Below are 27,554 nucleotides of genomic sequence, written 5' to 3' on the forward strand. Positions count from 1 at the left end.
TAAGATATTCATACAAATTTATATAGATAATGCAGTAATTATGATAAGTCATAGATGATAAACTTTAAGGCTTGAAAGCTAAATAATTAGACAATGCAATTAGATTCCTTTGTGGGAAACCAACAAAATATCAAGATTCAATACGCATAACAGTTTGCAACTGAAACATCTAAGTCAGAAAAAGCTTTTCCTATTTTTTTTTTGAAGCTAGAGTAAAACTATCACTTTACTAGAGTAAGACTATCCTTTTTACTTGCATTATAGCTTATACTGAAAAAAATGTTTTAATGAGCAGGATATAAAAAAACACAGCATTTACAAAGCAACATCTTTGTAAAGCATTTTTTCTTGTTATGTTTCCGGAAACTACAGAAGTAAAGCCTAAAGTTGACAAATTTATGATCCAGGCTCTAACTGACCTATATAGTAAACAATGACCCCTAGCTGCAATGAAATATGACAGAGCTCATCATCCAATATAAAAGCTGTATACTGAATGCTACTGAAGAAAAGTAAGGCCATTTACTTGTTAGTTTTCCCAGTCTGTGCAAGGCAAAGCCTCCTCTTCGTCCTCTGATTCAGGGGATGCTTCTTTGATTCTTCTAAGAGCTTCATGGATGCTCCGTGTTAGAGGGTCTGCGTCAGGCAGAAGCGTGAAGGATTCTCTCAAGACTTCCTTCTGTACCTTCTTCAATTTTACCCCCTTTCTTATTTGTGCCAAGATGTTATTACTATCATCTTCATCAGGAAAAGGAGGCAGAGTTCGCTGTTCAACCTTTTTCAGATGGAAACTACCACGCTTCAAGGAAGCTAGCACCTCATCCATGGGTGAGCTCACTTTAGAAAATGGAAGAGAACAAACAGCTAGTTAGGACTGCACTTAAGACTGGGCAACTGTACAACTTTTAAGATTTTAGGACCGTGACAGCCCAGGAAGCTGAAAGCACATCAACAGAAGGGACCATTGAGCACGGACAGAAGTGTCAGAACACAGGGGACACTAACTATGTTTGTTTAAAAAAAAAGTTCCAAGACTCAAATTCCATGTCAAGCATTACTAGTACTTCTGTTGTTTCCTGTGTGAGAGAAGAGAGCAGACTGGGAGCTATGAGCGGGGATGATCTTTAGTAATATTATGGTTGAGACTCCTAAAGGGTTTCCATAATACAAAAATCCAATCTAAATTCAGACAGTGACTGGACTGCACATTTAATTAAAGAAACTTAAATTCTGGCTCATTATGGTGATTATTTCTTTTTTTAAATAACTTTCACATATGATATTCTACTTGGGTTATGGTAAGAAATATCCTACAGGATGGTCTCCTAGATTAAAATTTAATACACAGATAAAGTAATCTCTCCATGAAAGTTAAAGCTCCTTAAGGGCCAAAATTATTCAGTTTCAAAAACAGCTTTATGAAGCATATCTGAAATGCCCTTTTCTTCTTTGCTTCTTTATACAACAATATGCCAGGGTCCTCAATAAATATGTAGCCAAATGTTACATGAATCTTCCAATGTTATTCTGACCAGACAGCTTCCCTTTTCTTATATTTCTGAGATTTAAAATCAGATTCTAACATAAAAGGAGCCACCTAAAATATGTTACCAAAGAGATCAAGTCAAAAGATAAAATTTTAAAAACATGCCTAAGAGCTCAAGCAGGCCCACATTTACTCGTGTCTGCACCCATCTGCAAACATGGGTTGGTAAGAATTCTGCCAAGGTGAGACCCTGAGAACCTGTTTGCTATCAAATAATGTTCAAAAATATAATGTTTAAAGCTTTGTAATGTCTGAGGACAAAAATGGTCTTTAACTATATGCCTCAGTCAACAGATGAACTCTGTTTTTAACTCACCTCTCCTCCTCTGCAAGCCTTCAGCCGTCTTTCTGAGCTTCTTCCTGGCGCTGACGAGCTGGCTACTGTCGAAGAGGTGCGCTGAAGGGGCACTGGCTGACTTTGGGATCCTCTTCTCACTCCCCTCCATCTGGGGCAGGCCTTTCTCCAGGGTCTCGGGGGCGCCGTCCTGACCCACAGGCAAAGGCGGCGGAGGTGGGGGCGGTGGGGGCGGGGGAGGTGGGGGAGGCGTGGGAGGCAGAGGAGGTGGGAGCGGCCCCGCTGGGACGGAGCCTGCTTTGCAGTCAACAGTGTTTAACAGTGGACGAGACACAGGGGGAGGCAGGTCAGCAGTAAAGCTGCTGGGAAGTGATGAGGTGGCTTCAAGTTGTGCTGAGGGATGACCTTCAGGTGGGGTGAGGCTCTGGGCGTCTGCTGCCTGTGAGGACCCGAGCTTGGCCCTTCCTTCGTGCAGTCCCTCCCCTTTCTCTTCGACCTGTGGCACTCCTGGCAGGCTGTCACACTGGTCTTCACAGGACACGGGGCTGGCTGTACTTCTTCTTCTTGCATGAGCCAGTCGCAATCGGGTCGATTTAAGTATGACCTGGCCTGGGTATCTCTAAGAAATCAGAAGTTATAACTCGTTAGATTAGAATTTATGAACAAATGACTGTTTATTTTCTCCGTCTAATGCAAGGTGTTATTTTAGAGCTTTTTTTATTTTTCAGGGAAAAATATACAGAAAAACAAACATCAAAATGTAATACCTTACAAAAAATTATCACTAAACTCTTATTTGCTTATTAAATCCCTATAAAAAGACCTTTAGTAATAAAAGTACTACTTTAATTGGAAAAATATTAGCAATGTAAAATTCAAAACAAATGATGTCAAACATATATATGCTATTTTATTGCTAAAAAACTATTCTTAGTTTCTTACATGTATTTTCCAAATGTTCAGACAAAAATTAAAACATTAATGTTCTTAAATGGTTAAGTGGTATTTTTTTTAAAGCTCTGAAAACAATATATGCATTTTATGATAAAATTCCGTAAAGCAATTATTCTTCAATAAAATTTAAAAAATGATAAGAGAATCAACCTACTAAAAAAAAAAAGAAAATGATAAAATTTGTTAGGAGTACTGGTACACAGAGCTCCCATCTTTTTACTATGGTAAAACATAGCCATAATGCATTTGGTAAACAACATTTTCTTAATACAAGGCTTATCCCTTTGTTAAGGACCCCATTTCCACCTGACTCTTTCACTTGATCAAAAGCCTCCTTCTGCAAGGAGATCCTTCAGAATAAAGAGGAGAAGTAAGGCTCTTGAGTAGCTGCTAAGAACTAAAACTACTGAGTTTAAGCACATTCTTAGGAAATGCTTAGCTGCTGTAGTGTCCGTGTCTGGAGTCATGGATTAGCTTGGCAAGAGAGCTGCTAAAGCATTTCTCATGTATGCTGATCCATCTTCTAATTCTCCCACTGGTCAGATTATTACCACAGGCTGATGTGCACAGAATTAATAACAAGTTGATGCTTGAAATGGATGGTTAGTAACTAGCTAACTTTTATTAAACTCAAGAGGAATCCAGACTATTCCTCTTATACCACTGAAATGGTAAGCCAAGACTGCCATGACTGAAACTTTTTTAAATAACAAAAGGAAAATCAAGTTTTTCTCATAAAAGAGACATTACAATAGGAGTATATATGTAGCTGTTTAAAAAGCAATGAACAATAATAAACTGACCACACTTTTACTACCTGTTTAAAATTTCGAAGTCTATCCAGTGTTTTCTGTCTTTCTTGGCTAACCCAGGCACTTTTTCTTTCTTCTTCATCATGTAATTTCTCTCTTTTCTGGTTAAAAAAAAAATTAATAGTAATTCCATTATGATGTGTCCCACTGTATTTTACCATTAATAGAAAAAAAGGAGAGTTCTCTCAATACAAATGCTGTATTACTCCAAAGAATGGTATGTTAAGCAATGTTTTGTGGCATGAAACACGGTTAGCTTTAATAGAAATGAAATTGTTTCACTTTCTGCATGTAATACCATTTAAAAGATGTTTACTCTGCAAAGTAAAGTAATATTTTCTCTGAACTGAAAAATATTTCACATTTGCGGTTCTAGCTTTAGCTGCTATGTTCTGCTAACTCAAATATTAATAGTTGACCTTAAAAATAGAAAATAACCACTTAGTAATTTAGATGTTACATATAGGTTAAGCCTGGTGTTCTGCAGATAATATCTGCTATTACTGAACCTGTTCCTCCTGCTACAAATCTGTGTCTTAGTATCTCATTCATTTTTTTTTCCTTCCCATTCCCTAATCCCAAACTGGGAATACACTATCATCCACCCAATGCTGGTCAAGTTAAACATGAATTCCTCTTCCTAGAGGAAAGAAAGCGGAATTCTTGGCAGGAGGTTAAAGACTAGAAGGAGTGTTTCTGACAGCCTCACTACTGAAGGTCAAGTGACAGATACGTGGCTCTCACTGATGGAATGCACTGAAGAGTGCTACTACGGCCAACCACTTCCCCAGAGGGGCGCACTATCACACACGACAGAGACCGGTTTTATCTCCTGATTAGGTGGCTTGGATCCTTTGTAATAGAAATTAGCCTCTGGATGCATGATCAGGGTGGGGCAAGGATAAGTAAAAATGGACATTCTTCCATCTCTTCTTGTGGCAGGTCAAGAAGACCCTTTCCCTTTAGAGGGCTCTCACTGGGAGAGTTCGCAAAAGCCATTTATTGGTAGGTTAAGTCAGGCAGTCCAGATTGCCATATATAATGCTTAGGGTTTCCAGATGGGAAAATCTGAAAAGATATGACTTGAGTTTATTAAAAGAAATAAAGATCCCATGCAGATTCTCTCCTTTAGAGCGGAAAGCCCAAAGTGACTCAAGGACACAGCGAGGCAAGAACTTATTCCAACTCCTCAGCCCTACTCTGTATTCAGTTCCATTTACAAACCTGAGCCAGCAGAAGGAATGAAAAACTCTCATATGCACATGAGGTAACCACCTGGAATGGGAGTGGGCATGTACCTTCCCACACTGGGATACAGGCCACAGAACTCTTGGGGACAAAGCGTCTTCTAAGGCCTTGTCTCAGAGATGAACAGAGTTTTCTGTACTTAGAGGGTACGATCTAATGCATACAGGGCTTAGTACTTGAGAAAAAAATTAAGTTATCTAAAAGATACTCAGCATTTCAAACTGTGAATCTGCATCTCTAAACATAATAAACAAATAGTTGGAGTTTCAGAAATAGCTGAAATTCAGAAATAATACTGGTCAATCATATTGCTGGTCTGTTAGCAGATATATCCAGAGTCAGATCTTACTATTATCTAAAAGACCCCAAATGCAAAGTTTCAGACATGTTCAGGTATGAACTAATGGGTTTATATGGACTTTAACAGAGCACAGTATTACTGCAACTGAAACCAACAGCCTGGGTTGAATATCACCCCCTATTTCCACCCCTTGCTAGCTACTGGCAAGTCATTTTAATGAAGATAATCTACCCTTTGGGTGGGAAGTGGTGTGTATTAATTACTCAGTTGACCCTTTTGAGGGTAGGTAGAGGATACTTATTAGATAGTGACACAGGGAGCTCTGAGTTTCTGTTAACACTGTGTCAACGTGGGTGCTGGTTGCATGCATATGTTCATCTCATGAAAGTTAAAACTTATAAGCTATACACTTGTGTGTGTATATGCCTCTGTAGATTGATAAAGGTGGTTTAAAATTAGATTTGATCTAAGCCAACTTTCATTTTCCTCTAGCTTTGCATGTTAAAGAAAGGTGGATTCTTTCTCCTACAATGAGGTATTCCACCCAAAGTCAGTAGTAGGCAAAATTACCAACATGAGGCAGATGACATTTATCTTTGAGATTTCCCCCAAATATCAATTTCCTCATTTTTACTCATCTTTGCCACATAAAATTATTTGAGAAAGGATCAGACACTCATTCATTCTAAGAAGCTAATTAGCTACTCCATTCACAGAAGCATTGGCATTTTATCAGAATCCACAATCTTCATGTAATAAGAAACACATTCTAAGTGTGGAATCTAATAATAAGCAGACGGTGTAGGTGCCGATAGTGATAACAGGAGGCATTCTTATTCATTGAATTCTTTAGCTGGCCCATAGTCTGACTTTCCTTACAAAGCAGCTCCTGACCCATGAAAACAGTAATGAAAAATAAATATACAATAAATTTTCTGTTAATTTAAGATTATTTTACAGCTTATGGGTAGTTTGGTTACTTTTTATGTTTTAAACTCAAGAGTTTTAGCTGTGTGCCATAATGAGCTTGAGGGATAACATAAAAACCTTACAGCAGCAGCTAACATCATCCAATCACAACAAATTAGAAGCTTTCTTGTTAACAGAGCAGGAAAAGACAAATCTCTCACCACTCCTTTCAATACCACACTGGAAATCCTAGTGAATGCAATAAGAAAAATAAATAAAAGGTATACGGATTGCATTCAAAAGAACTAAATTGCCTTTATTTGCATATGACATGACTGTATATATAGAAAATCTGAAAGAAGACCAAAAAAAAAATATGACTAGAACTAATAATAGGAAAACTGTAGGATATAGGGTTGACATATTGGGTTGACCACAAATTAGGCTGCTGCTGCTGCTAAGTCGCTTCAGTCGTATCCGACTCTACGCGACCCCATAGACGGCAGCCCACCAGGCTCCCCCGTCCCTGGGATTCTCCAGGCAAGAACACTGGAGTGGGTTGCCATTTCCTTTTCCAATGCATGAAAGTAAGTGAAGTCGCTCAGTCATGTCCAATTCTTCGTGACCCCATAGACTGCAGCCTACCAGGCTCCTCCGTCCATGGGATTTTCCAGGCAAGAGTACTGGAGTGCGTTGCCATTACCTTCTCCACAAATTAGGCTAACCTAGTATAAAAGCCAATTAGCCAACTGCTTTCTAATAAAACAGTAATGAATTACTGGAATAAAAAACCTTTTCTATTATACCTACAGCACTATTTACATTCAGTTCAGTCGCTCAGTTGTGTCCGACCCTTTGCGACCCCATGGACTGCAGCATGCCAGGCTTCCGCGACCATCACCAACTCCCGGAGCCTACTCAAGCTCATGTCCATTGCGTCAGTGATGCCATCCAACCATCTCATCTTCTGTCGTCCCCCTCTCCTCCCCACTTCAATCTTTCGAGTATCAGGGTCTTTTCCAATGAGTCACTTCTTCCCAACAGGTGGCCAAAGTATTGGAGTCTCAGCTTCAGCATCAGTCCTTCCAATGAATATTCAGGACTGATTTCCTTTAGGATGAACTGGTTGCATCTCCTTGCAGTCTAAGGGCCTCTCAAGAGTCTTCTCCAACACCACAGTTCAAAAGCATCAATTCTTGGCACACCCCAAAAAAAAGACAAATTTAGGTATAAATCTAATAAAATGTGTACAAGATCTATATGGAAAGAAAACTTTCAGACATGTTTAGGTATGAACTGATGGATATTTACACATAATTATCAGTTCAGTTTAGTCACTCAGTCGTGTCCAACTCCTTGTGACCCCATGGACTGCAACACGCCAGGTTTCCCTGTCCATCACCAACTCCTGCAGCTTGCTCAAACGCATGTACATCAATCGGTGATGCCAACCAACCATCTTATCCTCTGTTGTCCTCTTCTCCTGCCTTCAATCTTTCCCAGCATCAGGGTCTTTTCCAGTGAGTCAGTTCTTTGCATCACGTGGCCAAAGTATTGGAGCTTCAGCATGAATCCTTCCAATGAACGTTCAGGACTGATTTCCTTTAGAAATGAATGGTTTGATCTCCTTACAGTCCAAGGGACTCTCAACAGTCTTTTTCAACACCTCAAGGGACTCTCAAGTGTTTTCTCCAACACCTCAGTTTGAAAGGATCAATTCTTTGGCATTCAGCCTTCTTTATGGTCCAGCTCTCACATCCATACATGCCTCCTGGGAAAACCATAGCTTTGGCTATATGGACCTTTGTCAGCAAAGTAATGTCTCTGCTTTTTAATATGCTGTCTAGGTTGGTCATAGCTTTTTGTCCAAGGAGCAAGTGTCTTTTAATTACATGGTGACTACAGTCACCATCTGCAGTGATTTTGGAGCCCAAGAAAATAAAATCTGTCACTGTTTCCATTGTTTCCACATCTATTTGCCATGAAGTGATGGGACTGGATGCCATGATCTTAATTTTCTGAATTCTGACTTTTAAGCCAGCTTTTTCACTCTCCTCCTTCACTTTCATCAGGAGGCTCTTCAGTTCCTCTTCACTTTCTACCATAAGGGTGGTATCACATGCATATATAAGGTTACAGATATTTCTCCTGGCAATCTTGAGTCCAGCTTACACTTTATCCAGCCTGGCATTTCGCATGATGTACTCTGCATACAAGTTAAATAAACAGAGTGACAATATACAGCCTTGATGTACTCCTTGTCTAATTTTGAACCAGTCCGTTGTTCCATGTCTGTTTCTAACTGGTGCTTCTTGACCTGCATACAGGTTTCCCTGGAGGCAGGTAAGGTGGTCTCGTATTCCCATCCCTTTAAGAATTTTCCAGTTTGTTGTGATCCACACAGTCAAAGGCTTTGGTGTAGTCAATAAAACAGAAGTAGATGTTTTTCCTGGAACTCTCTCACTTTTTCAATGATCCAATGGATGTTGGCAATTTGATCTTTGATTCCTCTGCGTCTTCTAAATCCACCTTGAACATCTGGAAGTTCACAGTTCACATACTGTTGAAGACTGGCTTGCAGAATTTTGAGCATTACTTTGCTAGCATGTGAGATGAGTGTAATTGTGCAGTATTTTGAACATTCTTTGGCATTGCCTTTCTTTGGAATTGGAATGAAAACTGACCTATCTTTTCCAGTTCTGTGGCCACTGCTGAATTTTCCAAATTTGCTGGCATATTGAGTGCAGTATCATCTTTAAGGATTTGAAATGGCTCAACTGGAATTCCATCACCTCCACTAGCTTTTTTTGTAGTGATGCTTCCTAAGGCCCACTTGACTTCAGACTCCAGGATGTCTGGCTCTAGGTGAATGATCACACCATCGTGATTAGCTGGGTCATGAAGATCTTTTTTTGTATAGTTCTTCTGTGTATTCTTGCTACCTCTTCTTAATATCTTCTGCTTCTGTTAGGTCCATACCATTTCTGTTCTTTATTGTGCCCATCTTTGCATGAAATGTTCCCTTGGTATCTCTAATTTTCTTGAAGAGATCTCTAGTCTTTCCCATTCTATTGTTTTCCTCTTATTTCTTCGCAGTGATCGCTGAGGAAGGCTTTCTTATCTCTCCTTGCTATTCCTTGGAACTCTGTATTCAAATGGGTATATCTTTCTTTTCTTCTTTGCCTTTCATTTCTCTTCTTTTCTCAGCTATTTATAAGGCTTCGTCAGACAACCATTTTGCCTTTTTGCATTTCTTTTTCTTGGGGACAGTCTCGATCACTGCCTCCTGTACAATGTCACCAACCTTCATCCATAGTTCTTCAGGCACTGTGTCTATCAGATCTAATCCCTTGAATCTATTTGTCACTTCCACTGTATAATCGTAAGGGATTTGATTTACATCATACCTGAATAGTCTAGTGGTTTTCCCTACTAGTGGTTTTCCTTTAAGCCCATATATATGTAGTTATATAACTATAACTCTTATAAAAGAAATCAAAAAAAAACTAAATAAAAAGATTCTCTATTCATGTATAGGAAGACTCACTACTGTAAAGATTTCAAGTATTCCCATCTTGAGCTATACATTCAGTGCTATCTTAATCAAAATCTCAGCTCTTATTTTAAAGTTTGTTTGGAGGCAAAAAAATCTAGATCAATGGAACAGAATAGAGAGCACAAACAAATATAATCAACATATCCTTAAAGGAGCAAAGAAAATTCCATGGACTAATTGCAGTCTTTTCAGCAAATGGTGCTAGAGCAACTAACCATCCACAAAAAAGAAGAAAATGGGGAGGGGGGAGACAATTTAGCCCTACACTCTTCACAAATATTAACAAAAATGGATCACAGAATTAAATGTAAAATGGGAAAGTATAAAGCTTGTAGAATATAACATAGGAGAAAATTTATGACCTTGGGTTTGGTGGTGACTTTTTAGGTACACCACCAATGGTACGTCAAACAAAGATTTGGTAAGCTGGACTTCATTGAAATTAAAAACTCTGTTTTGGGAGATGCTGTTAAAAAATGAAAACGCAAGTCACAGATTGGGAGAAAGTATTTTCAACAGATATATCTGAAAGGGGATATTATCCTGAAGAAAACAAATAACCTAATTAAAAATGAAAAAGTAACACTTACTAAAGAAGAGGTACAGATGTACAGATGTACAGAGGTACAGATAAGCCATGTGAGAACGTGCCCAATATCATACAAAACCAGCAATGAGATATCACTACATAGTCACCAGAATGGCTAAAATCCAAAACACTGACAACACTGAATGCTGGTGAGGATGTGGAGTAAAAGGAACTCTATTCACTGCTAGTGAGAATGTAAAATGGTGTAGGCACTTTGGAAGACCGTTTGGCAGTTTACTACAAGGTAAGCATACTTTTCCTGTAAGATCCCATCATACTCTTTGCGATTTACCCAAAAGAGCTGAAAATTTAATGTACACACATAACCATTCCCACGTTATCAGCTTTACTCCTGATTGTCAAAACGTGGAAGGAAGATGTCTTCACTAGGTGAATGGACAAATACACTGTGGTTCATACAGGCAATGGAATATTATTCAGTGCTAAGAAATAAGCTACCGTGCCATGCAAATAACACAGAGGAACCTTAAGTGCAAATTACAAGTTAAATAAGCAAATATGAAAAAGCTACAGAAGTGTGTGGTTCCAATTAAATGTTCTGGCGAAAGGCAAAACAAAAAGATCAGTGGTTGCCAGGAGTTTGTGGAGAGAGGGGTATGAAGAGGTGGAGCACAGGGAATTTTTAGGGCAGTGAACACATTCAGTGAATACGTTATTCAATACTGTAATGGTGGCTTCATATCATATATTTGGCAAAACCAACAGAATGGACAAGCAATAAGGATAAAGTATGGACTCTGGGTGGTAATGATGTCAATGTTGATTCAGACTGTAACAAATGTAACATTCTTGTGTGGGATTTTACTGGTAGGGGAAACTATGCTATAATGAAGTATATACATAATTGGCCCTCTGAATCTGTGGATTCCACATCTTTGGATTCAAACATCCTTGGATTGAAAATATGCAGGCAGGTAAAAAAAAAAACACACACACAGAAGGTTCCAAAAAGCAGATTTCAAAGAATTTGCCCACTGGCAACTAGTTACATCACATTTACACCATATAAGGTATTATAAGTAATCTAGAGATGAAGAACAGGGGAGGATGTGTGCAGGCCACATGTGACTACTATGCTATCTTAAATAAAGGACTGGAGCATCTAGAGATGTGGGGGACTGAGGGATGCGGGCAGGGCAGGTATCCTGGAACCAATTTTCCCACTAATGCTCACATCTAGCTATAACATTTTCTTAATCTCTGTAGATTTTATTCACTTTGAGATATATAAAATTCAAAGTTTTATTCTAAGTTTTCCAGAATGCAAACTTACTAGTTGTACTGTGTGGTGGGTTCTATACTCATCTTCACTCCGAAGGCGCTGTTGGAATTTTTCATTGTGTTTTGCAATACAAATTTCCTAGAAATACATGAAATGTGTTTTTTAATACAAGTGAATAAATTAAATTTTAATCTTAACATATACCTACACAATAAAATATCAAGTAAGCCACCTCTGGTTTCTCACCTGGAACACTGAAGCAGCATAAACCAGCATAAATTAGTATCTTAAAAGACTTGTTTATTAAACTACAGAATTCCTGATTTCTTCTTTTTTTTCTGGAAGAGGAGGAATGACCATGGTAGAATGGAAGGGTATGTAGGAATCTTAAAAGCCTCTTTCAAATCTGAAGATTTAGGCCATAAGATTCTAAGTATTATCATACTCTTTAAAACAGTCTGAACAAAAATGGATATATAACTCTTAAACTGTTTCTTAAGTGCTCTCTGATGAATTAAAGAACATGATTTTGCCTGGATTGGTTTAAACACTATCATGAAATCTGAATCTTCTGGGCATAGGTAGATTTCTAAAAAGAGACCTTAAAGATAAGAAAGTATAATACAGATATGCTAAATCTGATCACATGAAAATATATTAAATAAGAGATATGTGCTCTTTACAAAATAATGCATTATCCTATCATCTGGCATCTTTCCAGTAGTACCAGGCTGTCTTCATTTTCTCTGGTCCTAGAGAGATACAAAGGTTAACATTAATTTCCAACACTTTCAAAATTATACCAAAAGCTCACTCTTCTAACCTCATTAAGTCATATATGAGTAACCTTTCAAGCCAGGAAGCTATATTTTAAAGCAATTGTTTTATCACTTTCCTATCTTCAACCCACACTGGGTTAACTACATTGCCTAAAAAATATTGATCATGAAATGAACCTCTCCAAGGCAATCTCCACAGGGGAAAGTGGCATGACGTAGTGATACAATGGCTCAGGCTTCCAAGTCACACAGACCTTGGATAGACTCCTATCTCTGAGCCATACTAGCCACTTTCCCTTGGGCAGACTTAGTTCCCTCGGTTATAACAATGAGGATACATGTCTATAATTCCTTATCTAGAACAGAGCTCAGGTGTGTTTCAAAATTATTTATTTTTATTTTAGAAAGGTGATATGTTGCATATGCCATCGTTTGCCCAGTAACTCCAGCAGGATCCAAAGCAATACCTCATAGTAAGTATCACTAACATTTTTGCAGTGAAATAAATAGTTATAGCAAATAGGATAAGGGAATGTTCAAGTATGAGAATGCTTTTTGGCTACTGGGAGAATTAAGATATAAAAGAACAATGTTGTTTCTATTTATTCTTCCTTAAAAGTTCAATCACAAAGGACAGACCTCAAGTCCTCATGGGACAGCCAGAGATCATCTTTGTTCTTTTAAGAGGACAGGCAGGGTGTGATTTACTTGTAGCAGAAGAACTACCCCTGGGTGTGGAATTCTATCATGGATGCCACATTAACTGGGGAGCCTGTGACCCTGGGAATGCTGATATGCAGACAAGGAATGTGGGGTGTTGCTACATAGACAGTCATCTTGATCTGTTGTACAGTATGTGTGGTTCATCTTTCTTTTCAGAACAGTGTTTCTAATTTCCTCTCTTGCCAGCCTTCTGTCACTCCTCCCTTCCCCTGCAGTTCTGTCACCTCAGCTGTTGAACTTGGGGGTCTGGGGGCAGGGAAAGGGGAGGGCAGAGGACAAGACCGTTTGGAGACCTCTGACTATATGGTGTGATCACTCACAGCAGATAAGAGACTAAGTTTAAATGTGCAGAATCTATACGGCTAAGTTTCTCTACCTCAGATTTAGTTAATATAAGAATGAAAACTATACATTAAATTGGTACACACTTTTATCAGTTCAGTTAAGTCACTCAGTTGTGTCCGACTCTTTGCGACCCCATGGACTGCAGTATGCTATGCTTCCCTGTCCATCACCAACTCCTGGGGCTTATTCAAACTCAAGTCCATCGAGTCGGTGATGCTATCCAACCATCTTATCCTCTGTCGTCCCCCTTCTCCTCCTGCCTTCAATCTTTCCCAGCATCAAGCTCTTTTCAGATCAGTCAGTTCTTCCCATCAGGTGACCAAAGTATTGGAGTTTCAGCTTCAGCATCAGTCCTTCCAATGAATATTCAGGACTGATTTCCTTTAGGATGGACTGGTTGGATCTCCTTGCAGTCCCAGGAACTCTCAAGAGTCTTCTCCAACACCACAGCTCAAAAGGATCAATTCTTTGGTGCTCAGCTTTCTTTATAGTCCAACTCTCACATCCATACACGACTACTGGAAAAACCATAGCTGTGACTAGACGGACTTTTGTTGGCAAAGTAGTATCTCTGCTTTTTAATATGCTGTTTAGGTTGGTCATAGCTTTTCTTCCAAGGAGAAAGCATCTTTTAATTTCATGGCTACAGTCACCATCTGCAGTGATTTTGGAGCCCCCCAAAATAGTCTGACACTGTTTCTACTGTTTCCCCATCTATTTCCCATGAGGTGATGGGACCAGATGCCATGATCTTAGTTTTCTGAATGTTGAGCTTTAAGCCAACTTTTTCACTCTCCTCTTTCACTCTCATCAAAAGGCTCTTTAGTTTTTCTTCACTTTCTGCCATAAGGGTGGTGTCATCAGCATATCTGAGGTTATTGATATTTCTCCCGGCAATTTTGATTCCAGCTTGCACTTCATCCAGCCTGGCATTTCGCATGATGTACTCTGCATGTAAGTTAAATAAGGAAGGTGACAATATACAGCCTCGATGTACTCCTTTCCCAATTTGGAACCAGTCTGTTGTTCCATGTCCAGTTCTAACTGCTGCTTCTTGACCTGCATACAGGTTTCTCAGGAGGCAGGTAAGGTGGTCTGGTATTCCCATCTCTTGAAGAATTTTCCACAGTTTGTTGTAATCCACACAGTCAAAGGCTTTGGCATAGTCAATAAAGCAGATGTTTTTCGGGAACTCTCTTGCTTTTATGATGATCCAACAGATGTTGGTAATTTGATCTCTGGTTCCTCTGCCTTTTCTAAATCCAGCTTGAACATCTGGAAGTTCACGGTTCACATACTGTTGAAGACTGGCTTCCAGAACTTTGAGCATTACTTTGCTAGCGTGTGAGATGAATGTAATTGTGCAGTAGTCTGAACATTCTTTGGCATTGCCTTTCTTTGGAATTGGAATGAAAACTGACCTTTTCCAGTCCTGTGGCCACTGCTGAGTTTTCCAAATTTGCTGGCATACTGAGTGCAGCACTTTTACAGCATCATCTTTCAGGATTTGAAATAGCTCCACTGGAATTCCATCACCTCCACTAGCTTTGTTTGTAGTGATGCTTCCTAAGGCCCACTTGACTTCACATTCCAGGATGTGTGGTTCTAGGTGAGTGATCATACCATCGTGGTTATCTGGGTCATGAAGATGTTTTTTGTATAGTTCTTCTGTGTACTCCTGCCACCTCTTCTTAATATCTTCTGCTTCTGTTAGGTCCATACCATTTCCATTCATTACTGTGCCCATCTTTGCATGAAATATTCCCTTGGTATCTCTAATTTTCTTGAAGAGATCTCTAGTCTTTACCATTCTATTGTTTTCCTCTATTTCTTTGCATTGATCAGGGAGGAAGGCTTTCTTATCTCTCCTTGCTATTCTTTTCTCAGCTATTTGTAAGGCCTCCTCAGACAACCATTTTGCCTTTTTGAATTTCTTTTATACATAAATAAAAATTTCCTTGAAGAGTGAGGTTAGAACCAGTGAACTTAATTATAGAGCACCCCTGACATCCTTAAATAAAAAGGAGCCAGGATTTGCATTACATAGAGTCCTATAGTCATGCCCAAGCAGAATCACCTTTGGGTGGCTGAGGCAAACAGCACATCACCACCGGTTGTTCCAACGTGTTTAAGAGTGTAATTCTCTAACAACCATATGTCAATATAATGGCTCGAGTATTGAGAAGACGTTATTCTTACTCAGTTTTAAAATATATGCAAGTATTAGTGACAAATCAGGTTACAATTATTAGATATGGGTCAAGGATTAAGTAGTGAATAAAAGCAAGATGTAAATTAAGGTTACAGTCAAGCAATTATACCTTTTTATTTCTGAGGTATGCTTTCTTGGCCGAAACCCGTCCACGTCTTGCCTCCAGCTGGCGTGCTTTCTGCTGAAGTTTCTGTAGTTCTTCTCTCTGAAAAGGCATAGACGCTGCCATCTCTTCCTTCTCCAGCATGGCCTCCATGCTTTCGTAAGTGTCGTAGTACACCACCTCATCTCTCTTTTCTGTTACAAAACAGAAACAAGGGGCAATGGTTAAAAGCATGGGCTATGGAGCCAGACAGAGGAACTCCAATCCACTCACTAATTCTGTAACCTCAAGCAAAGCCATTACCCCTTGACTTTCTCTGTAAAATTGTGATTATTGGGAAATACATCTCAGAGGGGGGATGTGTGTGCCAGTATCTGGCACACAGTTAAGTGTTCAATGTAAGAAGCTATGAACCTTGTCTCCCAAATTAAAAATCTGAGAGTAAAGATTCTGGCTGAAGCAACAAAGCAAGTTAGAAAGTACTTTACAAAGGTAAGATCATAGTTGAACTGCTACCTCTACTAAATCATTGTTTGACTTTGCATTAAGTTTTTTTAGCCTCAACAGAAGAAATAAAGCTAGTATCCATGTACATTTTTCCTATGCAAGCAAACAAATACATGGGGAAATTCCATCATTCGTTCCAAAGTATTTTTGTGGACTTGTGTTGTTAGATACGCATCATACCTGATATAAGTCTTTTGATGCTTTCCAGTTGTGCTGTCAACAGTAACTCCTCACACTTCAAGATTTCAAATTGCACTTCATACAACTGAAGTTGCAGATCATAATAATCACCTTCTAACTGATCCAATCGAGCTATGGCTTCTGTACCGCCCTGTAGACTCTGCATCTGCATTGAAAATAAAAATAAGGACAAATATAGCTGGAGAGAACAAAAAATCAAGTTATGTTTGGAAATATATTCTAACTGATCAGACAGGGTAAATCCATGAAGCAAATGAACACCAGCAGACAATCTGGGGTCAATGGCTCAGGTACAGATGACTTAGAAGTGAAGTTGCTCAGTCGTGTCCAACTCTGTGCGACCCCATGGATTGTAGCCTACCAGGCTCTTCCCTCCATGGGATTCTCCAGGCGAGAGTACTGGAGTAGGTTGCCATTTCCTTCTTCAGGGGATCTTCCTGACCCAGGGATTGAACCCAGGTCTCCCACATTCCAGGCAGATGCTTTAACCTCTGAGCCACCAGGGAAGTGACTGGTGACTTAAGTCATCTTAAGTTACAGATGACTTAACAACCTACTAAATTTGTGTACAAAGCTGTGTGTACATGTATTTTTTTTCTCTGAGTACAGTGTTTCTAGCTTTCAAATTTACAAGCAGAAGAGTCTGTGACCTAAAAAGAGGTGAGAATGATTATAATCAAGACTCAGTTAAAAAGGAGATAAATTAAAAAGAATAGTACTTATTCTAAAGTGTAGTTAAAATTTTAATCAAATAGGATTTTGCTTCCCTGGGTGATATTTAATATTTCAAAGTTAATTTAAAAGTTATTCGAAGTTCAGCTTTGTATCATGGAATGTACCACTGTCACATTTGGAAGAAGTATTTGTTTTTAAAATAACCTAAGGAGATGTAACATATCAACATTTTAAAAAACATCTCCTCATAATTTATCAGGGCTTCCCTGATAGCTCAGTTGGTAAAGAATCTCTCTGCAATGTAGGACACCCCGGTTCAATTCCTGGGTTGGGAAGATCTACTGGAGAAGGGATAGGCTACCCATTCCAGTATTCTTGGGCTGGTAAAGAATCCGCCTGCAATGCGGGAGACCTGGGTTCAATCCCTGGGTTGGGAAGATCCCCTAGAGAGGCTAAAGTCTACCCACTCCAGTATTCTGGCCTGAATTCCATGGACTGTATTAAGTCCAGTTCAGTTCAGTTCAGTTCAGTCCCTCAGTCATGTCTGACTCTTTGCAACCCCATGAATTGCAGCACGCCAGGCCTCCCTGACCATCACCAACTCCTGGAGTTCACTCAAACCCATGTCCATCGGGTCGGTGATGCTGTCCAGCCATCTCATTCTCTGTCATCCCCTTCTCCTCCTGCCCCCAATCCCTCCCAGCATCAGAGTCTTTTCCAATGAGTCAACTCTTCGCACGAGATGGCCAAAGTATTGGAGTTTCAGCTTCAGCATCAGTCCTACCAATGAACACCCAGGACTGGTCTCCTTTAGGATGGACTGGTTGGATCTACTTGCAGGCAAGGGACTCTCAAGAGTCTTCTCCAATACCACAGTTAAAAAGCATCGATTCTTTGGCACTCAGCTTTCTTCACAGTCCAACTCTCATATCCATACATGACCACTGGAAAAACCAAAGCCTTGACTAGACGGATGTTTGTTGGCAAAGTAATATCTCTGCTTTTCAATATGCCATCTAGGTTGGTCATTAACTTTCCAAGGAGTAAACGTCTTTTCATTTCATGGCTGCAATCACCATCTGCAGTGATTTTGGAGCCCCCCAAAATAAAGTCTGACACTGTTTCCACTGTTTCCCCATCTATCTGCCATGAAGTGATGGGACCAGATGCCATGATCTTAGTTTTCTGGATGTTGAGTTTTAAGCCAACTTTTTCACTCTCCTCTTTCACTTTCATCAAGAGGCTTTTGAGTTCCTCTTCACTTTCTGCCATAAGGGCGGTGTCAACTGCATATCTGAGGTTATTGATATTTCTCCTGGTGATCTTGATTCCAGCTTGTGCTTCTTCCAGCCCAGCATTTCTCATGATGTACTCTGCATATAAGTTAAATGCAGGATGACAGGATAAGTTAAAAGCAGGATGACAATATACAGCCTTGATTTACTCCTTTGCCTATTTGGAACCAGTCTGTTGTTCCATGTCCAGTTACTGTTGCTTTCTGACCTGCATATAGGTTTCTCAAGAGGCAGGTCAGGTGGTCTGGTATTCCCATCTCTTTCAGAATTTTCCACAGTTTATTGTGATCCACATAGTCAAAGGCTTTGGCATAGTCAATAAAGCAGAAATAGATGTTTTTCTGGAACTCTGGGCGTTTTTAATGCTGGGCTTTTTTCCAGCAGATGTTGGCAATTTGATCTCTGGTTCCTCTGCCTTTTCTAAAACCAGCTTGAACATCTGGAAGTTCACGGTTCACATATTGCTGAAGCCTGGCTTGGAGAATTTTGAGCATTACTTTACTAGTGTGTGAGATGAGGGCAATTGTGCAGTAGTTTGAGCATTCTTTGGCATTGCCTTTCTTCAGGATCAGAATGAAAACTGACTTTTTCTAGTCCTGTGGCCATTGCTGAGTTTTCCAAATTTGCTGGCATACTGAGTGCAGCTCTTTCACAGCATCATCTTTCAGGATTTGAAATAGCTCCACTGGAATTCCATCACCTCCACTAGCTTTGTTTGTAGTGATGCTTCCTAAGGCCCACTTGACTTCACATTCCAGAATGTCTGGCTCTAGGTGAGTGATCACAGCATTGTGATCATTGGTCGTGAAGCTCTTTTTTGTACAGTTCTTCTGTGTATTCTTGCCACCTCTTCTTAATATCTTCTGCTTCTGTTAGGTCCATACCATTTCTGTCCTTTATTGAGCCCATCTTTGCATGAAATCCATGGGGTCACAAAGAGTAGGACTTAACTGAGTGACTTTCACTTTCATAATTTAAACCACAGGGTAGGACTGTATCATAAAGCAAGGGATTTGTTTGGGATGGCCTTAATAAATCACATTTGGTCTGTGTCTCATGAGTCATGTGGTTGTGCTAAGTTAACACTAATAAAACTAGTGCAGTCATCATCACAGATGTGTATAAAAATCACAATGCACATATTATATCATTCAACAAGCATAAACCTGGCAAGAGTGACTGACAGTTTTACCAAATCCTTTGAAGAACTCAAACATAATCCAGAACATTCCAAACAGACTATTATGGTACTGGGATGACCCCAGGGAAAATGACCCCACCGATTAATGCCAAACTCCCTGGCCCATTTCAGCCTCGCCCTTCGTCTACCACAAGAGACCAATTCCAGTAAGAAATGTTCTTGCAATGGCAAACAGTTATAAACCTAACTCTCTGCAGCTCTTTTAGCACCCTATGTTGTTAGTACTATTCATCCTGGTTAGAATAAAGCTAGTCAGTGTGATAAAGAGTAGCACTCTATTTCAGAGTCAATAAAATGCTAGTATTTCAAGTTTTAAAGTTCTAGAACTTAAGAAACATCTAGAAACATAAAGGAGAAAGCTAAATAGAAAAGAAGGTTAGAGTGGAAATGCCTCAGATGAAAAAGAGATGGAGCTAAAATCTGTAAGAGATTCTGAATAGTGTGAAAAAGTTCAGAACAAGTTCTAACTTTTCCTTTAACAATAGAAGCAAAAAAGAAGAGGGAAAAATAAATCCATTAACAAAAGTTCTTTCTAGATCAGAGCCATAATAGATTATAGACTACCTCATACAGTCTTTTTTAAACAAGAGTTAGACATGCATATGCACATTCACAAAGCAATGTGTTTTACATAAAGCTATATTAATAAAAACAGTGATGACATTTTGTTCTTCTCTAGAGTAGAATGTACAACTTTCACAGATATATATTAGAAGCCAATCCAGTCAAGCCACGGAATGGGAGCAAATACTTACAAATCATGTATTTGATAAAAGACTTGTATCTGGAATATGTAAAGAACTTATGAAGCTTCCTAGCTTTCCAGTAGATCCACAGGCCATGAAAAAAAAAGTTAAATGGGCAAATGATCTGAATCAAAATTTCTCCAAAGATGACATATAAGTGGCCAATTTAGCACACAAAAAGATACTAGACATAAATGCCACCAGAGAAATGCAAATCAAAACCCCAAGACACCACTTCACACCCACCAGGATGGCTAAAACAAAAAAGACAGTATTAGTGATAATGTAAAGAAAGATGTGGAGAAATTCTATCATTTTGTACACTGCTAATGAAGATGGAAATGGTACAGCTGTTTGGAAAACAGTCTGGCAGTTCCTCAATAGGTTAAATAGCATTTCACACCAAGATAAAGGAAAACCTTGTCTAAAATTTTCATAACAGCTTTATTCATAAAGCTCTAAAAATAGAAAGAACCCAAAAGTTCATCAACTGATGAATACATCAAGTGTGGTATAACTATAGAGTGGTGTATCATTTGAAAAAGAAGTAGACTGAGCAATGAAATATGCCACAATATGGATGAACTTTGAAAACATATTATGTGGGGTGAAAAGCATTAAAAAAAAAAATTCACGTCTTATGATTTCATTTACATAAAATGTCCAGAATAGCAAATCTAAAGAGAGAAAATAGTTGCAAAGGTGTGGTGAGAGTTGAAGGGGAGATAGAAAATGAGTGCCCCTTTTTCTTTTAACAATTGTTAACAATTGCTGCCTACAGTCACGCTCAGATGCTGTGAAAATGCAACAACTCAAATTCTATCATAGGCCCCAGTGTGAAAGTTATCATCACCTCATGAAGACAGTGCTGCCAGGAGGATCAGAAAAATTTAAGTCTTGTACCAAATATAGCACATCTTAATTAAAAATAATTTTAAATATATTTTTCTCATGGTTTTTGTTACCTCTTCTTTTAGAGCATGTTTCTTCTGTTCCAAACAGATCTCTTTAGCTCTCATCATCTGCAAAGTCTCCTTAGAAACTGCATACTGAAGTTTTTCCATACGTTCAGCAGCTGCTGCCCATGACGCTTTACCAAATTTCTTCTGATCTGCTCGCATTCGATCATACACAGCTATTAATAATTTTAAAAAGGACATTGAGACATTAAGATAAGACATGAAACAACTTGACACTAAAGAATTTGGAAGTCTTAAGATCGCACTGATCACCCACTCAAAGATAAGCACATAAATCCTACCCTCATGATAAATTACCTATACCAGTTCATGACAGATTACCTATAACATGATAAAATACGTATAACCTATATAAATCAATACTATCTTAGATTTTCTCTAATGTCTCCAATAAGAATTTTAAATAATCATCCTGAGAAATAACTTTCTGAAGATGAAACTTAAGTTTTCAGGTTAATTTTAAAACTTACTTAAAAATATTCTTTTCACATTTTCCAGTATTATTAAATTTCACAGTTTCTATAAAACTTTATTGTGTGAAGGTTCTTACCTTTTCTGAGGTATGTTACTTGAAATCAGAACCATAACTATTAAAGGTTATTTAAAAATTATTTAAATTCATGTACTTTTTGAGTTCTTCAAATGTATTTTAGTGATATGATATAGGGTGAAATAAGTGTCTAGACATTATCATGAAGCTTATGCCACTAAGGTTACTGTTGGGAGTACAGTTAAGCCCCAAGGAAGACACCCAACTTCTGGCCACCACACAAAAAAAGAAAAACTTCCAGTCTGCCGCAACAGAGGCCTCATCCAGAAAACATTTCTTGACACTCAAACAGATAATATCTTCCAGTTAAATAAGTTTTAACTGATATCAGTTAACTGTTTAACTGATAACAGTGTGGTGCTGGCTCATCTTGGGGCCTTATACAATGAATCCAACCATTCTATGTCCCTTCTGATTAACAGGTCAGAAACATGTTTTAACTAACATAAAAGAGGCAGGCAATCTGATTATGAAGTATCTAATATAGTCTTTAGGTCAATATACATTCTCTAGTAGTTTCTTATGCTCAGAGGTTAAGCGATTAATACTTTTGTATTGCAACTACATCATAACTCTCTTTGCAAAAAGTGTCTCAGTAACATCTGCCTCAGAATTTCATGAAATTAAAAAAATTTTTTACAATAATACTGCTGCTGCTGCTGCTGCGTCACTTCAGTCGCGTCCGACTCCGTGCAACCCCAGAGACGGCAGCCCACCAGGCTTCCCAGTCCCTGGGATTCTCCAGGCAAGAACACTGGAGTGGGTTGCCATTTCCTTCTCCAATGCATGAAAGTGAAAAGTGAAAGTGAAGTCGCTCAGTTGTGTCCGACCCTCAGCGACCCCATGGACTGCAGCCTTCCAGGCTCCTCCATCCATGGGATTTTCCAGGCAAGATACTAGAACATACTTAAAAATTAAAATTGTACAGAGAAGCTGATAGTGGAAAGAACAATTTCTTGGGCTCAACTCCCTCCCTCCACCCTTAGTCCCAATGACCAGATGCAACCAACTTGGAACCTGTTCCTGGTAATTACCTGCATTCAAGATCATTACTATTTCTTGACTTAGTCTTAAAAATCTATTGAGTTCTTATGACAAATGAACAATCTACTTACTCAGAATCGTCTCTCAATATAGTTCTTTCGGTTTCTTTTTCTGTGGCCTTTAACTGCTAACATATTTGAACATTAATCTGATCCTTAATTTTAGGGTTTAACAAATAACATCTACTTATGTTGCCTACATATCAAATGATTCTGCCATTTTAAATCTCTGCCTATCTCTTTAAAAAAATGTATGACAATATTTATGCAACCGTAGTATCAATACAGCAGTGCACTGTAGGGGCAAAAACCACAGCAGGGTTAGGAGACAGCTTGGAGTTAAATCCTCACTTGTACCCATCAACATGTAACTTAAGGCAGAAACCTAACTGTTCTTGGGCTAAATTCCCTTGAATGATAAACATAAGGAAATACAGTACCTCCTTGGAAGACTTGTGGAAATTAAATGAGAGGATAATATGTACTCAAGTGTTTCTCTCACTTTACATAGCAATATTAACCAAATACGTGGTCTGTTTTGTTTCTTCTCTTCCTCATGCACACAACCACAATCACTCAGATTAACACAATGTTATGTTAATTTCAAAGCACTTTTTCCATGTATTCTATTTATCTGCCTAGCAATCCTATAGAATAGGCATGGTGGCATTATCAACACCTTCAACACAGATATATGAAACTGAAGAGTTTTGGTGACTTAAAAATCAAGGAGAGTTAAATTAGTTACTTAAATACCTAGTCTGCTACTCCCCTGATTTTTACCGGAATCTGTAATCACAACTTAATAAAGCTAAACATTCTGTAAAAGCAAAAATAGTCTGGAGCCTTTTCTCTCGCTTTCCACTTAAGGGCTATGTATATAGAGCAGTTTCTGTCCTAATTCAGTCTCATGTTGCTACCTACTAGAAGAGTTAGTCAATACTTTGTCTACCAACATCTCTTGACAGAATGTATTCTTCCACCTAACAGCTGCTCACTTCACTGGAAATTATTTTCCAATAGCTCAGGAATATGAAGGTAATGCAGAAAATTATGAATATAGAATGCTCTATATGAATATGAATAATTCAAACTGCTTCTCAGAGAGTGGTGGAAAGAGTTCTGTGGCCTCCTATGGAAAGGAGTTGGAAGAAATGGACCTAGACAGACAGACCTTGTCATATGTATCTCTTCATTTGGCTTGGTTTCTGTCTTTTTAGAAGAAGTTTCCTCGCTTATTTCTGGCTGTGCTGGTCTCCGCTCTGAGCGGGCTCTTCCCCAGGTGCACAAGCAGGCGCTGCTTGGCCGTTGCGGTGCACTGGAGGTGCGCTCACTGAGATGGCTTCTCTTGCTGTGGAGCACAGGTCGTGCAGCCTTCAGTGGTTGCAGCTCCCGGGCTCTAGAGCGCAGGCTCAACAGTCGTGACACACAGGGCTAGCTGCTCTGCAGTGTGCAAGATCTTCAAAAAGCAGGGATAGAACCCGTGTCCCCTGCATTGGCAGGCAGATTCTTTACCACTGAGTCACAGGGAAACCCTTGATTTCTATCTTTTATAAACTGTAATGGGAACTATGTTTTCCTGAGTTCTCTGAGTCACTGTAGTGAATTTTTCAAACTTAAAAGGGCTGTAGCAGAACCACTAAATTTGTAGCCTACTGTTTAGAAGTACAGATGGCCTGTGGACACCTCAAATTTGCAAACAGTGTCTGAAGGGAAGGCAGTCTTCTTGGGAATTTTGCCTTTAAGCTGTGAACTCTGTAACTGCAAACATTTACTGTCAGAATTGAAATCTGCTATACAAATACCCATTATTTTTAATTATTTTAAAGGTAAGTATATGTTAACACACAATGCCTAGAAAAAGACTGGAAGGATATACCTTAACTTGTTAATAGTGATCTTCTTTAACTGCTAGGATTGAATGGTCTTTATATTCTTTTCTATAACTATTGTGAACAAAAAATATTTAAAACACTCATTAAGAAAAAAAAACCTCCACTCACTTTTAAAATTACCTAACAAGGATAACTGTACTGGGAAACTCACCTTTTTGAGCTTTAGCTGTTATTTCAAAGTATTTGACGGTAAGATCTTGAATGGACAGCACGGCCATGTGGGCTTTCCGCTGCCAGTCAGCATCCTCTTTCTGTAGACTTTCAATTCTTCGGGGGCCCAGGTAGTCATTTTCCATAGAAATCTTTAGAGAGAAAAAAGAAAAACTGAAAAAATAATTTCTTTCTCTATTCACTCCTTAAACATCTACTGAACGTTTGTGTGTCAGGCACTCTTGGTACTAAAAGAGTATTTACTTTTCTCTGCTCTTGAGGAAATGCTATCAATTTACAAAACAATTAAATTAACAAGAATGTTGAAGACAGTTAATACAGAAACCTGTTTCCCTTTCCTCCTCTATTGGATTCTTTAGCCTTCTCTCTTCTATATATATATAAATGAAGAACATAGAACAAAATGTTTGACTAATTATTTTGGGGTGCTGGAAAATTTTTATTTCCTCCTTTATGATAATTATATTTTTATGTTAAGAATTATTTGTGCCAATAAAGTACTTATTTAATCATCAACATAAATAAATAAGGTTGACAGTATATAAAAAATAAGCCTATCTGCCTACTGAAGGACTCTGGAATAAGTAACAGAGAAAAACTGGCTACATATTATTTATAAGAGCCACAGCTAAAATGAAAGGACAAAGGAAAAGCTGAAAATCAGGTAATGGACAGAGATATGCCAGGTGAATGTCAGAGAAGTAACAATATTAATATCAAAGTACAGAAAAGCACTACACAGGAATGTTAACATGGAGTAAAGGTACAGTTCAGGAAACAGCCACAGACCCTCTGTATACTCTGTAGTGTTTTACCACATACCGAGAAAGAGATTAAAAATTAAGCAGTTAAGTTAGTAACACCAATATTAGGATGATCGGGAAAAACTTTATAGTGAAAAATGTTAGCCCATCCCTGGCACACTTAAAAACTGATCAAGTAAGCAAATTTCTAAAGTAGAAATAATGAGGGTCATACTCTTTAAACACTACAACTAAAGGAACAGAAATCAAAAGAACAGTCTATAAGACTTCATTTAGTCTCGAAGCAACAATATAGTATATAATATAATACTATATAATATAGTATATAATATACTGCTCCTTAAAGAAACAGTCTTCCAAATAGAGGGAAAAATGATTCCAGGATTACCAAGAAAAAATATGTACATGGAATTGTCAAGAATTTCATTTTACATATGTTAAGTTTAACTCTAGGTACCCTTGGGTACCCTTGACACCTGGGCTTGCTAGTGTGCCAGTGGTAAAATACCCACCTGCCAATTCAGGGGGCGTAAGAACTGTGGGTTTGATCCCTGGGTTGGGACAATCCCCTGGAGGAGGGCATGGACACCCACTCCAGTATCCTCACCTGGAGAATCCCATGGACAGAGGAGCCTGAAGGGCTACAGTCCATGGGGTCGCAAAGAGTTGGACACGACTGAAGCGACTTAGCATACACACACCCTTGACATAGTAGAAGACATTTAAAGCAATGACAGTGAATCAGTTCATGTAAGAAATCACAACACATAAATAGGAAGAGTCAATGGAGGAGAAATCAACTCTATCAAGCACTGCTTAGGGGTCAAGTAGATACAACACCAGTATTCATGGACCTAACAGCATGAACTTGGCAACAACAGTTCTGGAGTACAGGCAAACTCCTTCTGCCTATGAATTCCCACCATATCTTCAGATCTCAGCTCAATTACTGGTTCATGGATGTCTTCCCTGGCTCAATATTATAGCCAGTATAAGCTCTTCAGTGTAACAAATACCTTTTCTTCTTACCTCTTCAGATCAATTCAGTTTGGTTGCTCAGTCGTGTCCGACTCTTTGCCACCCCATAAATCACAGCACACCAGGCCCCCTGTCCATCACCAACTCCTGGAGTTGACCCAAACTCATGTGCATTGAGTCGGTGATGCCATCCAACCATCTCATCCTCTGTCGTCCCTTTTCCTCCTGCCCCCAATCCCTCCCAGCATCAGAGTCTTTTCCAGTGAGTCAACTCTTCGCATGAGGTGGCTCAAGTATTGGAGTTTCGCTTCAGCATCAGTCCTTCCAATGAACACCCAGGACTGATCTCCTTTAGAATGAAGTGGTTGGATCTCCTTGCAGTCCAAGGGACTCTCAAGAGTCTTCTCCAACACCACACTTCAAAAGCATCAATTCTTCGGCGCTCAGCCTTCTTCACAGTCCAACTCTCACATCCATACATGACCACTGGAAAAACCATAGCCTTGACTAGACGGACCTTTGTTGGCAAAGTAATGTCTCTGCTTTTCAATATGCTATCTAGGTTGGTCATAACTTTCCTTCCAAGGAGTAAGCATCTTTTAATTTCATGGCTGCAGTCATCCTCTGCAGTGATTTTGGAGTCCCGAAAAATAAAGTCCGACACTGTTTCCACTGTTTCCCCATCTATTTCCCATGAAGTGATGGGACCAGATGCCATAATCGTAGTTTTCTGAATGTTGAGCTTTAAGCCAACTTTTTCACTCTATCATCAAGAGGCTTTTTAGTTCCTCTTCACTTTCTGCCATAAGGGTGGTGCTATCTGCATATCTGAGGTTACTGATATTTCTCCCGGCAATCTTGATTCCAGCTTGTGCTTCTTCCAGCCCAGCGTTTCTCATGATGTACTCTGCATATAAGTTAAATAAGCAGGGT

At 39.0% G+C, this 27,554-nt stretch overlaps 1 protein-coding gene across 1 annotated transcript in view; it reads right to left on the reverse strand.

Moving 5' to 3' along the window:
* The window catches only part of JMY (junction mediating and regulatory protein, p53 cofactor), a 78,013-nt gene that overhangs the window by 10,850 nt on the left and 39,609 nt on the right, over positions 1 to 27,554 (reverse strand). The window contains exons 3-10 of the mRNA XM_006053969.4: positions 24,860 to 25,010; positions 21,206 to 21,375; positions 16,303 to 16,468; positions 15,622 to 15,809; positions 11,505 to 11,591; positions 3,613 to 3,708; positions 1,863 to 2,460; positions 527 to 837 (exon numbers count right to left, since the gene is read on the reverse strand). Of these exons, the coding sequence (XP_006054031.4) occupies positions 530 to 837; positions 1,863 to 2,460; positions 3,613 to 3,708; positions 11,505 to 11,591; positions 15,622 to 15,809; positions 16,303 to 16,468; positions 21,206 to 21,375; positions 24,860 to 25,010 (1,764 nt within the window). The 3' untranslated portion in view covers positions 527 to 529. The remainder of the gene's footprint in view (positions 1 to 526; positions 838 to 1,862; positions 2,461 to 3,612; positions 3,709 to 11,504; positions 11,592 to 15,621; positions 15,810 to 16,302; positions 16,469 to 21,205; positions 21,376 to 24,859; positions 25,011 to 27,554) is intronic.

The sequence above is a fragment of the Bubalus bubalis genome, chromosome 11, assembly GCF_019923935.1.
Source record: "Bubalus bubalis isolate 160015118507 breed Murrah chromosome 11, NDDB_SH_1, whole genome shotgun sequence".
NCBI classification, from domain to species: Eukaryota; Metazoa; Chordata; class Mammalia; order Artiodactyla; family Bovidae; genus Bubalus; species Bubalus bubalis.